We start from the raw sequence: 15,490 nt of genomic DNA, 5'->3' as shown, positions 1-15,490 counted from the left end.
GCTTCTCTGTTCCTCTGGGAAGGTGAGCTGCTTGATTCTGCACATATGGAGGGGTAGTCTGCTTGGACTCTGGCAAGCCATTGGGGAGGGGATTGTAGTAGTCAGAAGGGAGCTGAAGACCTGGAGGAAGATTTTTGGTAGTGTTGAATGCAGGGGAAGTTGCAGGAATAGTAGTAAGGAGGTTGTCAGAATGGGAAGAAAAGGGATGGGTGGAGGAGAAAAATCAGGGTGGCTTGTGGGTTACCAAGAACACAGACAAACAGGAGGCCTGCATGGAAAACAGAAGAAATCCAAGTGGTTTAGGATGTTTCTCTGGCTTGTTAGAAGCAATTAAAAACACAGGTTGACTTAGTGAAGCTATGCAAAGGAAGGGGAGAGGGAGGAGTCAATGAAGTGGGAGAAAGTAATGTTAAAAATCATGAATATAAAAATAGTCGCTAAAGTAACTGGGCAGAATAAGTGTTGAGTGTTAATATGGACATTCCTGATAACTATTCATGTGGTAGAAAGAACACCTGGATTCTCTGCAAGCATAGTGGAAGCAGTGATATGTGATTGTGAACACTTTAGCTGAAATCCTCGTGCCATTAAAATCTACAGAATTTTTGCCGTTGAGTTTCAATTTTGCTAGGATTTTGCTGTTAGTGTCCAAGGGAAAAGGAAGTCATATATGGGGAAAGCAAGAGAGCACCAGTACATTACCTAGATCACCCAGCTATTAATATTCCTGAGCACTTCGCTGAATGGAAATAATTTCCCATTAAAAACAATAAAAACTCATGTTAAGCCAGAATAGCACTATCCTGTAATGGTTAAGGGTGATCATACTTCCATACTCTACTGTATCTGAGGGAGGCAGAAGAGTTACTAAAATTAAAGGATTTTGAATAAGGTTTTGACAAAACATATTTCCAACTCCAACATCCCTTCAATGCCTGCTTTCTTGATATGCTCAAGTAATTTGATAACTCAACCTGGAAACCAAAGCTACACCAAGCAGAGCAGAAAGCATTTCTTTGCTTGAGAATTCTATTCAGAATTCAGTCTGATTCAGTATCCCAAGGTAGCTAACTTCTCAGTAGTGCCTGAAATACAATTCAATGTTGTTTTAGGCCCGTACTTAACAATAAATTAACTTTTTATGTCTAAAAGTGCAACCCATCCCCCAGAATGAAATGACACTACAGGAATGACCCAGTACCTGTGACCCTCCTTTATAATAATTGCTATAGTACTTTGGTGTAATGGGGCAAAGTGTTTAACTAAATTATTGTAAGATTTAGTGCTTTGGTCTGTTATTGTGGAACACATTTGTAACTTTTTGTGATCTTTCTGAGATATTACCGCCACTTCATCTTATTTATTTTATTTTATTATCGGCTTTTCTATTGTGCTCAGCACTGTAGTATCTGAGTACTTCTGTCGTCTCTCTCTCTTTCGTGAATTTTTCCTTACCATCACCATGAAGTATGTTAGACTAGGAAGCTGAGACATGAATTAAGTGACCTGTCAAGGTCACACAGGAAGGTTATGGCAGGGCTGGCACTGGAACACAGATGACTTGAGTCCTAGGCCGGTATAAACATGAGACAGTTCTTCCTTTCAAAGGGCCTGATCCAAAGCTCATTTAGGTCAATGGGAGTCTTTTCATTGACTCCCGTGGTATCTGGATCAGGCCCTTAAATAGCCTTGGTATAAAATAGTAGCTAAGGTAAATGGAAGACAACACAGATTAAGTGCTGTTGAGGATGGCGTGGCAATTCCATATTGTTTCTAAGTAAAACCCTCCATCTGATGTTAGATCAAGGGTTCCCAAGCTGTTTCATGGTGTAGGTCACTTTTGACATGTCTCTTGGACCACCCCCACTCCCCCCATTTACAATGGCAAAAGAGCCCTTTGGCAACTACAGCACGTGCAAACACATGGGGAAAATATTGGGAAGTGCTTTCTGAAGGTTTAGCCATCGTCCTTCTGATGAGCATTTTATCCCTTCATGGAAAAAATAACCTGACCAGCTGCTGCTGCTCTTCACAAGTCCCCTCGCATCTAGTTCTTTCTCTCAGATGAAAACCAGGAGGAAAGCACCCAGTGCTTTGTGGGCTGCCATTATTTCACAGACCACAATTTGAGAATTGCTCTATTAGGTGTTTCTAAACTATTAGGTCTGTATCTAAATCTGATTTGTAAAGTTCTGTGAGTAGAGACTGTCTCTCTATATACCCACAGTGCCGAGCAGATTGTCAGTGATCATCAAGTGACTACTACCATGTCTCTCATTGTTATCCAACATCCTGTGTGCTAAGTGGCTGCTGTCCTGCACCCAACAGGTTACATTTTGCATTTGTAGTTTGTGAAATTTCGGTTCATTCAGACACTGGATTAGTAGGATCACTAGTGTGAGAACACTAATGTCTTGTCAAAGGGGCACAAAAGAACTTTATGCAGTAAATTGAGGATTTCCTGATAACTGCTAACTGTTACCCAAACTTGAGGATACAGTTACTGAGATCAAGGCGAACGGGGCTTTATTAAGTGTAAGGGTGTGCCTCAGAGTGGATAGAATACAGCCAGAAATCATCCAACCAAGGCCATCAGTCGGTCCTGGAAATGACAGATGGGGTTAAAGAACCAAGAAGAGCAACCTTCCCCTATTCCTATGTGCCTGAGCATGCTTTTTGAAATGCTTTTGCTGGGTGAACTTGCTCCTGGCCTTGTAAATTAGAGGCCAATAAACATAAAACATTGCAATTGCCTGTCTCTTTAGAAGACACTGGTCTGTCATTGATTTTATTTTATTTTTTTTTAAAAGGATAAAGGTTCCATGCACCTCAGTTGTATGAAGCCACAGCCTTGGTTAATGTTCTTTACATGCTCCTGAGACAGAGGGCCAAATTCTCTCTTTCGCCAGAGTAAACCCAGAATAATTCCAGAGATGTCAGTGGAGTTGCTCTGGATTTACTCCAATGGACCAGGGAATAGAGTGTAGCCTTGAGATTTCAGGTGCTGACAAATTACTCCAGGGTTTTTCTTCCACTCTGAGCAATGCATTATAATAGAAGGACATTATTAAATATACTTGGCATTTCTTGATGATACAAAGGCTACTGTGTTTTAGTCATCCTAGAGGCAATGGCCCTGGAGTCACTAAACCTAATAAAAATAAAGAAATTAAATCAAAGTTATTAAGGCAGATTCATGTATAAATAAGAAATCAAATTAAGTTAAACATTAAGCGAAATGTACATTGTTCGTCAACACCTTCGGGATTGCAAATATAGAGAGAGCTACTGTGTATAGTACTGCAATCTTAAAATGCCACTTTTCCTGGAGAAAGTACTTTTTTAGTTTTTTTTTTTAACAAGAACCCAGTGCTATTCAGTGAAAGTCACCTTGTAGAATAGCAAGTCTCTTGCAGAACAAATAGCATTTTAAGGCTCTAAGGCTTTGTTCTCCTAAGCACTTACACATAGTCTTTAGGGGCAGAAGGAACCATCATGATCACAAGGTCCAACTCCCTGCACATTGTAGGCCATAGAACCTCACCCACTGACTCCTGTAATAGACCCCAACCTCTGGCTGAGTTACTGAAGTCCTCAAATCGTGGTTTAAAGACTTCAAATTACAGAGAATTCACAATTTACATTAGTTTAAATCTACAAGTGACCCATGCTTCAGAGGAAGGTGAAAAAATCCCAGGATCTCTGCCAATCTGAGCTTGGGGAAAATTCCTTCCTGACCCCAGTGTGGTGATCAGTTAGACCCTGAGCATGTGGGGAAGACTCACCAGGCAGATCCTTGGGAAAGAATTCTCTGTAGTAACTCAGTCCTCCCCATCTAGTGTTCTGTCTCCAGCTATTTGGGATTTTTGGTGCCAGTCACCGATAGGCCACGTGCTTTCATAGGTGGTTCCATCATACCATCCCCTACATAAACTTATCAAGCTTAGTCTTGAAGCCAGTTGTTTTTTTGCCCCCACTGCTTCCCTTGGAGGGCCCTTCCAGAACTTTACTCCTCTGATGGTCAGAAATGTTTGCCTATTTTTGAGCCTAAACTTTTTGATGGCCAGTTTATATCTATTTGTTTTTGTGTCCACACTAGCACTTAACTTAAATAACTCTTCCTCCTCCCTGGTATTTATCCCTCTGATGTATTTATAGAGAGCAATCCAATCTCCTTACTTAGCTAGCAGTTTGGAAAATGTCAGCATGTTAAAAGCTATTGCTGTATTGGGTTTTTTTCTTTTCCCCAATGCCTAGAATTTCTCCTGCAGAAAGTGAGGCAGCATGTGAGAGGATTACCATCTGACAGGGTGGAAGATGATTGGCACTTGATCTTGTTGTCAGTCATTAAGTTGGTGTGAACTCCGTTCCCATTACTCCTCACTGATTAGGCCTCAGCTTGAGTATTGTGTCCAGTTCTGGGCACCACATTTCAAGAAAGATGTGGACAAATTGGAGAAAGTCCAGAGAAGAAAGAAGGTCTAGAAAACATGGCCTATGAGGGAAGATAGCAAAAAAATATTTCTTTTAGTCTAGGGAAGAAAAGACTGAGGGTGGACATAAGTTTTCAAGTTCCTAAAAAATTGTTACAAGGAGGGGGGAGAAAAATTGTTCTCTTTAACATCTGAGGACAGGACAAGAAGCAATGGGCTTAAATTGCAGCAAGGGTGGTTTAGGTTGGACATTAGGAAAAACTTCCTAACTGTCAGAGTAGCTAGGCACTGGAATAAATTACCTAGGGAGATTGTGGAATCTCCATCATTGGAGATTTTTAAGAGCGGGTTAGACAAACACCTGTCAGGGATGCTTTAGGTAATACTTAGTCCTGCCATGAGTGCAGGGGACTGGACTAGAAGACTTCTCGATATCCCTTCCGATTCTATGATTCTGTGTTACTGTTCAGAATATATATTAAGCAAATCCAGCCAGTGGCACGCACACAAGCATCAGGGAGGAGTGGGGGTGGCAACAGACTCTTTAAAAAAGTGTGCAGTGAAACTTGATAAAAACACATGGACGTTTCAGAACCCTGCAATAAAGAACTTCTCCAATAAATAGCCTACTGTCTTGAGACCATTTAAAAGAATCCCCCCCAGGCTTCAAGTCCAGTTTAGCTTGATCCGTAGTTTAAAATCACCTCCGTAAGACAGGCAGTTGTGGCTGGTCCTTGGATGATGATGATGACTTCAGACAAATGTAATTGTCTGTACTCTGAATATTAACCAAACCCCTAAAGATTCCGCGCCAGTACTTGGAACAATATCATTCTCTCCTCCACACAGTATTTTGTTTTTGTTTTTTTTAAATTATGGTGGGGCACCCCCATGCATTGAGATGGAAGTACAGTCTCTGAAATAAACAGAAACCTTGTGCTTGCCTCTTAAAAACATCCTGGATTTGAAGTTACTTCAGTGGCTAGCCCTTTTAAACCTCTCCCCTAGTCAGTTTACCTCAGACAGTTGCCATGACCAGGTTCACTGGGTGGGCATAAGTGTTCAGCCCTGGTTTAATCATGAAAATAACGATCTGCTGTGGCAACAATTCCTGGTGATAGGGAGCTTAGAGCTAGAGTCACATAATTTGGGGCGAATGCAGTGATGAGCTGCCAAAATCTTAACAACGGGTTCCCTCCTCACCCCATGAGGGGGTCGTTGCCCACCTCCGCCCCCCTCTCCCCCCAGGATCCCTGCCCCATCCACCCCCCTCCCCGTCCCCTGACTGCCCCCAGAACGGGGCAGGAGGGTCTCATGGGCCACCATAGTGGATGCCCACCCCACCCCTAAGAGCCAGAGGCACCTGCTGGGGGGCGAGGTGGGGAGTCCCGGCGGTTCTAACCTGGGGCAGTTCCCAGGAAGCATCCAGCAGGTCCTTCTGGCTGCTAGGGGCGGGGGAGCGTAGCTGGGGGGGGGAGCAGCCGGAGCAGCCACTCCCCCCACTGATCACATCAAAAGTGGCGCCTGAGGCGCCAACTCCCTGGGTGCTCCAGCCCTGGAGCACCCATGGGGAAAATTTGGTGGGTGCAGAGCACCCACCGGCAGCTCCCCGCCCCGCGCCCGGCCCCAGCTCACCTCACCTCTGCTCCGCCGCCTCCCCTGAACGCACCGCCCCGCTCTGCTTCTCCGCCTCCTCCCCCCCCCCCCGGCTTCCCGCGAATCAGCTGTTCGGCGGGAAGCCAGGGAGGACTGAGAAGTAGGCCGCGGCTTCCTGCTCAGGCCGAGGATGGCGGAGGTGAGCTGGGGCAGGGAGCGGTTCCCCTGCTCCCCCACCCCGGGTTACCTGCTGTGGCGCGGGTGGCCCTCCTCGCGCCCCCCCCCCACCAAATTTTCCCCTTGGGTGCGCCAGGGCTGGAGCACCCATGGAGTCAGCGCCTAAGGCGCCACTTTTGGCCAGTTAAATTTAGAAGCCCTTTTAGAACCGGTTGTCCCTTGCGGAACAACCGGTTCTAAAGGGGCTTCTAAATTTAACAACCGGTTCTAGCGAACCGGCTCCAGCTCACCACTGGACGAATGTTGATCTCTTTGCTGAATTTGTCTCCAAGCAAAGTCACGGAAGCCAGCTGCAGTTCCTGGACCAAATGTAATTACTGGTGTCAGTGATTTGATGTCATTGCACTAACACCAGGGGTGAGTTTAGCCTGTAATGTTCAGTTCATAGGATACAAAGAATGTCTGATATTTTATTTAGAAATATCTATTTGAGGAGGATTTCCCAGAACCTGATGACCAACTGTGACTTCTTGTTTCTTTACTGTAGCTAATGGGTACAGAAAGGGCTTGTCTATACTTAAAATGCTACAGAGGCGCTGCTGCAGCCCTTTAGTGTAGACACTACCTTTGTGGAGAGGAAGGATATTCCTGTCGGTATAGGTAATCCACCTCCCAGAGAGGCAGTAGTGATGTCAGTGGAAGAATTCTTCCATCAACCTAGCACAGTCTACACTGGCACTTAGGTCAGCTTAGCTATGCCCCTCAAGGGTGTGGACTTTTCATCCCCCTGAGCGATGTACTTATGCTGACCTAATTTTCCTCACGTTGACCAGGCTGAAGTGTTCTTTGTACTTAGTCCCTTGTGTTTCACTTCCCCCCCAATGTTTGGCTCATAATTGCATCTCAAGAACATGGCATTTTTCATGCTGACTAGTGTAAAATAAATATATAAAATTCTTCTGACAATTTTTAGAGGCTAATTCTCTGGTCTTATTAAAAACATAATGGTTTTTATAATCCCAGATAATTCTCTCCCAAAAAGCCTTCTGGCACTTACAGAAGTTTCCTCATTTAAAAAAAAAATGTAATCGTGTAGCTCTCAAATGTGTAACACTGGCCTTTGAAATGTGACACAGACTCTAAGGGCAGAATTCTCTCTGTAACGGTGTGTCTACAGACCCCTTTAATGCTGAAGCCACTTGCTGTTGTGTAGATACTGACAGAAGAACCCCTTCCATCACTGTAGTAAAATCCTCCTCTCCAAGGGGCAGTAGCTAGGTCAATTCTTCCACTGACCTAGCAGTGTCTACACTAGGGCTTACCCTGTGTGATGTAGTTAAGCCAACGTATGACATTTTTCACAGCCTTGAATGATCTAGTTATGCGCACCTAACTTTTTAGTAGAGGTCTTAGCTGCAGGATGGGTCTCTGTTGTAAATCCTGTGTCTGTCAGAAGATGGCCCATGTGTGGAGTCAATATAGAACATGCAAGAGACTGCATTGCAGCTAGAGAGCGAGAACATGGCCTTCCAGAAAAATTAAAACACTGAATAGTTGGGTGGAGGCAGAAGCTGAGAATTATCCAGGAATGGTCTCTGAGCGAGGCTAATTAATAAAAATTCTTGTAATATTGTTGGTCAAACCTATTTATAGAAAAAAGATATTTATATACTACTAAAGTTTTCATTTCGAAGTGGGGTGTGTGTGTATTTATTTATTGCTACTATAATTTATTTATTTTTCGAGTGGAAGAATACCAGCAGCAAGTATTTAAGAATCTGTAATAGGTTAGACAGTGTTTCTGTCCATATTGTAAACTGCAATTTTTGCACTTATTTTCCCCACCCTATAGAAAGTAGTGACTGGTTAGGAATTTGCATTTCAAATACTCCAGATGGGGGTCAAATCCCTCCTGTTTAGTTACTGCAGCAGTTCTCAAAATGTGGTCTCCAGACCATTTGCCAGTGGCTGAACACATGGTTCTAACTCTCCTTGTTTCCATTAGCTAAACCACAGGAAAAGAAGCAATAAAATGTCAAGTTCTTCCCTAATTCTACTTCTCAATGTAAGTGATGGGCTGTAGTGTTCATGCAGTGGAGAGAAGTAGGTGCATGCGATCCTAACCTGAAGGAGAGACTTTGTGTGTAAGCAAGCAGTTTCTGTCCTCTTAGATTCCTTGAGGACTGAAATTCTGCTGAACACAAAGACTATTGAAAACATGTGGTGTTAAAATTGATGGTCATCAGGAAAAGCCAATTTTTACTTCAGGATGTTAAATGTCCTAAAATTTGTGATCCAAGAAGGGACAAGTTGTTTTCAAAGACCGGAGTGAGAATAATGGGATTGTTTACAGATAGGAATCTGCAATGGGAAATTGTGTAGAGACCCGGTGGGGTGGGGGAAGTTCTAAGTAATTGTAAGTGTAAAAGGAAGTTCACAGATTACACTACAAACGTGCCCTTCCTGAGTGAGTTTGTCTAATGTTGTGCTGATGAAGTCTACAATCTGCCTTCAGTGGGTTCCTGGAAGATGTAATCAACTTTTCATTAAAGCATTTCACTTAATCATTTTAATATTAACACATTGCTCCTCTTTTCTTTTTCAGACTGAGTATAAGCTTTGCAATGGGTCTGATAAAGAGTGTGTATCTCCCACAGCCAAATTTACTAAGAAGGAGACATTGAAGGTATGTACAAAACAATAAAGGTTGCCTTGGGCTATGGTGTCACCAAGCTATTTCCTTTTAGAAAATATGGATAGTTTAAAAAAAAAACCCCATAAACTACTTCTCCTTTTACTTCTGAGTGTTATTTCCCATGACCCATCAAGCTGCTCGTTCTTTTTTGGTCATTGCAGGTTCAGAACTGTTTGTTCCTGTATCCAGTCTTCCATGTGGGAGTCGTTAATATTCTGTAATTAGAACAAAACGACACAATCACCATGCATCCGAACAGTTATCTTTATATTCCAGAGCCCTTCGACCAACAGGAGGATTGTAATCTGTTTTAGCTCTTATTAGTAACACACAGAGTGTGCTCTAACATCATCTAGTTAGCTCTCATCACCGTCTCAAAGCAATAGGTCAGCTGGTGCTTTTGGGTAAGGAAGGCGGTTCATAAAACCAGTCTCGCATAAGGGGCTACTATTATTATTGTAGGTAGTAGCTTTAGGGCTCTTCTTGCTGCCTTCAGCAAACTGGGAAATATCAGTACCTTGTTCCCTACGTTCAAGTACGTTGGTTATAAATGTTTAGCTGCCATAGGCAGTTCTGCCCACATGGTAGAGCCAGCCCCTCTGGTATAACCTATGTGATCCACACAATGAAAGTAACCTTGAATATTGACATCGATATGACACCACTGCTTGCTCACCACTGCACAGGTGTCACACCCTAAGTGCCTGACATGTTGATTTAAAGCAAGTGGCCAAGTTTATACCTAGTGTGATTCAAAGGTTTCAATTTGTGTACACGAGGGATGGCTTTCCAGGAGATTTAGTCTAGGTGAAAATGTGATTTATACGCCTCAATTCCAATCTGCTTCTACATAGCTTCTCACAGGGATTCCCTAGTCTGCCTCCATCGCTCTGTAGGCAGGGCGACAGCAGATTGTGTAACCTTTGTAACTGACAGAACTAAGTTTAATAAGAAGAACATTAAATCAAGAACTCTTGTAGAATTTTGCTATCAATGAAGATACTTGATATCCTGGCTGCTGTCTATGTTCCCTTATACTTTTGTCACTAGAACATACAATTTTGTTGATTTCTAGGGAACCTGTGTGAGGCCTGATAAGTTTCACGAGGCCTCTATCTGCACAATAAATTGCTTTTCCAGATATATTATGTAAGAAGTTCCCTCCCTTCTCTAAGTAAAGCATGCAGTAAAGGACATGTTTATAGCTGCTATTTTCTCCATTCTGAAACAGGTACAGAAGAAGAATTACAGACAGGAGAAGAAAAGAGCCACCAAGCAACTCTTCAGCGCTCTAAAGGATCCCAGTGTGGTGATTATGGCAGACTGGCTGAAGGTATTTAATGCAAAACATCGCTTCTGAGGCTGGAGGAATAAATAAATGGATGAGAAAATCCTGTAGCATTTTGGGTTTTATGCAGTAGTACCAAGAGCATCCTCCTTCGAGTGAGCGGAGAAGACTTGCTTGCTTTCACTCAGTCAACCCCACTGGAATGGAACAAAGACATTCAGATCCTCTCTCAAGTACTTGCTTCACTTAGTTCTGTCCTGAGTTGTAGTTTAAAAAGTAATCCCACCTTCTCTGGAAACTCTCTCAATCCAGAGGAGTTCTTTTGTTGGGTCCCAAACAGGCACAGAACTGTAATGCAGTAGAAAAAGAAAATCAAATGTCCAGTTTTTCACATGCAGACAGGAATCTCATTGAACCAAGGTAGGGAAAAGAGAATTCCTGTAGCTAACTGAAAAGTAGTGTTGGATTCCATTCTAGTCCTCAAATAAAAGGAGCTAGAACTTCAAGGGAAGGACAACCACAAAGGCCTTGCTGATTTCTATAAGTGAAACGGCAGAATCCCCTGGGAAACAAGCAGACCACATCCCATTTTGGTCAAATCTGCCCCTTCCACTGCCCTGCTCATCCAGTGTCTTGGAGGTAGCATGTTTACCCCAAGTCCAGCAGTTTTGGATCCTCTCCCCACATATGTTAAGGAGTTGGATTCAGAATTCTCTTCTTGCTAATCTTTCCTGGTTCTCAGCCTCTTTGATACTCCTACATAAAGGGGGTTGGATCCAAGGTGGATGATTGCTATAGGTGTATGGGTTGTGTTTTTCCTGACTCTCATTGCATGAGCTTCAAAGCAAGTACCCCATCAATCGGACTCTTTCCAACCAGGATATTGAAGTTGTTTCCCACTCCCTGCCTTGGCCATTGTGGTCTGTCCATACTTAGTGGCTCGTGTAACAACCAGCTTTAGCTGAATGCTCGTTTGCACCCTGCCTGCCCGAGCTTTGTTTGTTGGCCAGAACCTAGAAGCCAGCTCTGTTCAGTGCACAACTGATTCCTGTAATCCCCTCTCCGTGCGTGTGTGTGTGTGTGTGTGTGTGTGAGAAATATAATTTTCCTTCTGCCTACAGATTTCTAGGAGTTACTTTACCAAAAGGCTGGGTTTTGTCTGACCTTCTTGTCCCTGTGATGCTGCTGAGTTCCCCACTGTGTTTCTCCCTCCACCCTCCTTCCCAAAATGTCTGCCTCCCATTGTTGCTGGATGCCAGTCTCCTTCCCCTTTGGGAGTTGGGGAAAAACTGCATTTACCTTTCAGACGAGAAGGTCAAGGAGAATATACATGGCTCCTACTGCATCTCCTAACAGTTATCAGTAAAGCCATTTTACAATCTCTGTGGAACTGAAATGGGAGTATGTGGCATCTCAGAATGAAGAGATGAGTGGAAGTCTCAGCACCTTTCCCCTCTCAGTCTTCCATCCCAGGCTTCTGCCTCGGAGATTATCATGTCCCCAGTGCTCGTCGTCTTCTGTTTTGGGGGTCTGAGGGAAAGTCCACCCTTCAATATCTGCTGCAAAACAAATGTTGTGAGAATAGGGAATACCCTGCTTAATCTTGTCTAGTGATTCCATTTCTTGAAGCTATATGCTACTAATGCTGTAAGTCACATAGCCTGGGGTCACTTGGCAAAGTGAGAAGAATGAAACGGGAACCAGGTCTCAGCAGCCATCTTGGAAAGACTTGCAAGTCTTTTCCCCACCCTTTTGTCCTCCTTGCAAAGAAACTTTAACTCACTGCACAAGGAAGAGAGATGGCAGTTGCCTGTAAGCAGACAGATACAAGATGTTTTATTGATGTTTGAAGTTTGTAGCAGTTAAGCTTTTGATTTTCGTTTGATACAGAACGAACTTTGGACCAGTTGACTAATGTAATTTCTCCTTGTCCAAAGATATATGAATATTGACAATTTATCACTGTGCCCTGAAACTTATACACCACAGAACAAATATTTGATTGAAATTGTGGGATGTGGATGGGGGGAGACTAGCAAATACATCCATGTTTGTGTAGCGTTGCTGATTTATCATAGGAACGTTAATTCCTGTCACTGTAGGTGACCATCTTCCGTCCGATAAAAGATATTACTTCACCCACCTTGTCTCTCTCTTGTGTTCTGGGGCCAGCACAGCTACAACAACAACTGACCCTTAACTACACTTTGCAGTGCCCTTTCCATGATAAACCCCCCGTTTCAGACACTTACAAAACAAAGTTGTTGTTTTTAAATTATGGACTTCGAGACAATAGGATTTATTTATATTTGTTACAAATGTGAACACTGGTGTTCGTGATCAGCAGTGGATTCTAGGTGACTGGAGACAGCGTAGTCTACTAGAGAACTAAAATAATAATGTCTTTGTACAACATTTAGGATTTATTTTATTATTTGTCTTCATGTGCAAAAAGTTTTGTCCTGAGGAGTTCGAAGCTGTTAAAACAACTTCAGCTCAACAGCAAGCCATTTATTATGTATTCTCACAGCAGCAACCCCAACAAAAGGGTTACATTTTGAGATTCAGCCCATGTGTGGTGTTGGGCAAGAAGAGCTAAGTCTCACTTTACTGGGACACTCTTTTACCCTCAAAATGGCTAAAGCCGAATCCGTTGACCTGCAGTGTATGCTATCCGACTTCATGTGTTGCCTACGAGATAGAATTTGCATTGAGCATGACTGAAAAGTAAACCAGTCAGAAAAGGTGCTTCACAAAATGAGGATATTTGATTAAACTTATTAATTGTGGTTTCCCACAGCAGACCATTACAGTAACTTCTAAGGCCACTTAGCCTAGACATAACCTTTTAAATACTTACTGGCCGAATTGAAATGTCCATCAGCATTATCCCCAAATCATTCTCGTGTGGTCAACAACTAAAAAATAAGTGTCTGTCTGTGTGTAATAAAAGGGGTCTGTGAACTTACAAAATGGTAAGGGCTAGATTCTGATATCCTGACTCACGTGGAATATCTTCTTCCATGAATACGCCTACTGAAGTTGACGAGACTACGAAAGGAGTACAGTGCTAGGCAGCATAAATAAAGGCTTCAAAATCTGTCTTTGAGAGAGAGGCACATGCTGAACACATTGTACTGGATTAAAATACTTTATTTAAGAATTTAAAAAAAAACAACCCCGAACTATCTCTGCTTATTTCCCTCCCAGATCCGTGGGACCCTGAAAAGCTGGACCAAGCTGTGGTGTGTTCTGAAACCAGGAGTGCTGCTGATTTATAAAACACCAAAGATCGGTCAGTGGGTGGGCACCATCCTGCTCCATTCCTGTGAGCTGATTGAGAGACCCTCCAAAAAGGATGGCTTCTGTTTTAAACTCTTCCACCCTTTGGATCAGTCCATCTGGGCTGTGAAGGTAACAATCGTGCTGAGATGAACAGCTCCCGCCCCCCCCCACTCAACCCCCCCCCCCCCCCAAAAAAAAACCCAACAAATTCTCTGAGGCAGAGAGGGATATGCTCGGGGAGGGGAAGCAGGGTTCCCAGCAGACTGGAAGGGCAGCTTTGTCTTGTCCTAGTAAAACAGATTACATTATTTAAGGCAAATTAGGGACTTGATTAAATTAAATTTGATTTTAATACCAGAACAAAAGAATGTGGAGCTATTGAGGTGGGCTATATAAGTGTAATTTATGGTGCATAGATACGTGACTGAAATTAAAGAAAGGGGGAAAGATTGTCTGAATACAGGGAAAAGCTCCTTGACAGTCAGATGTGTTAGACTGTGGAATAATCTGCTGAATGTGGGAGGGTTAGGTAGAATTTAAAGTGCTGTACAGTGCAGAACAAGAGACAATCTGCCCTGGCAAAGCGAGGTGAAATGGATGATCTGGTCTTTTCCAGTTCTAATGTTCTGTGATTGAGAGGAAGTCTGGTCTTGTGGTTACAGCATTGGACTGGGCCTGGAGAGATCTGTGTTCAAAACCTGGCTCTTCCACAAACTTCTTTTGTGTGACTTTAATCCCTCTGTGCCTCAGTTCCTCACCTGTAAAATGGGGTTAACGATACTTCCTTTCTCCTATCCTTAGTCTCTCTTGTCTGTTGTAACTGTAAGCTGTTTGGGACAGTGTACAGTGCCTAGCACAACGGGATCTTGATCTCCGTTGGGGCTTCTAGGTGCCACTATAATACCAATAATTGATTCCACCCATCTGAAAGATACAGATCCTGCAGTTTATATTTTTTAACTAGTAGCTGAAAGGCTGTGCTGTCACACGGGTATAATTCGTAAAGTCATGGGGAGGCTGAGAGCCAAAAATGGCTGAGAACTTAAAAACTGGATGGTAGCAGACTGGGAATACCAGTGATGACTGAATCTGCTGATATTCTAAGCAAAAAGAGCTCTCCTCCATTCTCATTGCTCTTCCCGTCACTTCAGGTTGACGCAGCAGATATTCTAGGCTTCAGAGTGATGTTTAGGGTTATTATGCGGGGGTTGTGCTGGGAGACTTGTGTGGGTGGTGAATGTGGGATACATGCTATGGTGAGGGGCTCTGTGTGTTTGGGGTTATTGTGTGTGCTGGTTGTGTTGATTTATGTCTAAGACGGTTCGTACTGGGACACTTGTGTTTTTATGTGAGTGTCAGCTTTGGGCCAAGTAATCCACCATCTGTTCAGCCTCCCTCATATAACCAATGAAATTGTCACGTGCAAATTAGCTGTAGAATAAAGGTGGTGATTGGTTGAGTTACATGTAATAGCTCTATGATCTACGACTCTTGACTTAGCATACATGCATGCCTTACTTACACCACAAAGGTATAATTCATTACGTGAAACTCACTGACAATTGGACAGTAGCAGACTGCAAAACTCAGTGATGATTCAGCCTGGTGATATTCTGAACAAAAAGAGCTCTTAACCATGCATATAGCTGTTTCCATCACTTCTCGCTGACTTTGCAGACGTTTTAGGCATCAGAGTGATATGCAGAGTGGCATTTCTGGAAACTTATAATATCAATAACTCACCCAAAGTTTTAAAGAAATATATTTATTTCTCTAAGGTTGGATGAAACAGCATTTGCCATTAGCTGTGATTAAGGAGGATGCCCCCACTGCTTACGGACCGTAACATCTGTCTGATGCCCTGAAGAAAAAGCACTTAGCTCTGTTCCGCTATTAAAAATAGCATCTGTACAGAGTTATTGCAGATATAAATTCCCTAAGAAATATTACCAGTCTAAACAAGGCATTGCTGATTATGGTGTTACTGCAGGGAGGCCAGCATAGCAGAGATGCCTG

The 15,490-nt window shown here is 43.1% G+C and overlaps 1 protein-coding gene across 6 annotated transcripts in view; it reads left to right on the top strand.

The window, feature by feature from the left end:
- OSBPL5 (oxysterol binding protein like 5) overlaps positions 1-15,490 on the top strand; it is a 218,839-nt gene that overhangs the window by 143,917 nt on the left and 59,432 nt on the right. For all 6 annotated transcript variants that reach the window (XM_074954865.1, XM_074954864.1, XM_074954866.1 and 3 more), the window contains 3 exons: positions 8,812-8,892; positions 10,133-10,234; positions 13,400-13,603. In XM_074954865.1, the coding sequence (XP_074810966.1) occupies positions 8,812-8,892; positions 10,133-10,234; positions 13,400-13,603 (387 nt within the window). The remainder of the gene's footprint in view (positions 1-8,811; positions 8,893-10,132; positions 10,235-13,399; positions 13,604-15,490) is intronic.

This window comes from Natator depressus, chromosome 6, assembly GCF_965152275.1.
Source record: "Natator depressus isolate rNatDep1 chromosome 6, rNatDep2.hap1, whole genome shotgun sequence".
Taxonomy (NCBI): Eukaryota; Metazoa; Chordata; order Testudines; family Cheloniidae; genus Natator; species Natator depressus.
This window is presented reverse-complemented; position numbering and strand designations above follow the sequence as displayed.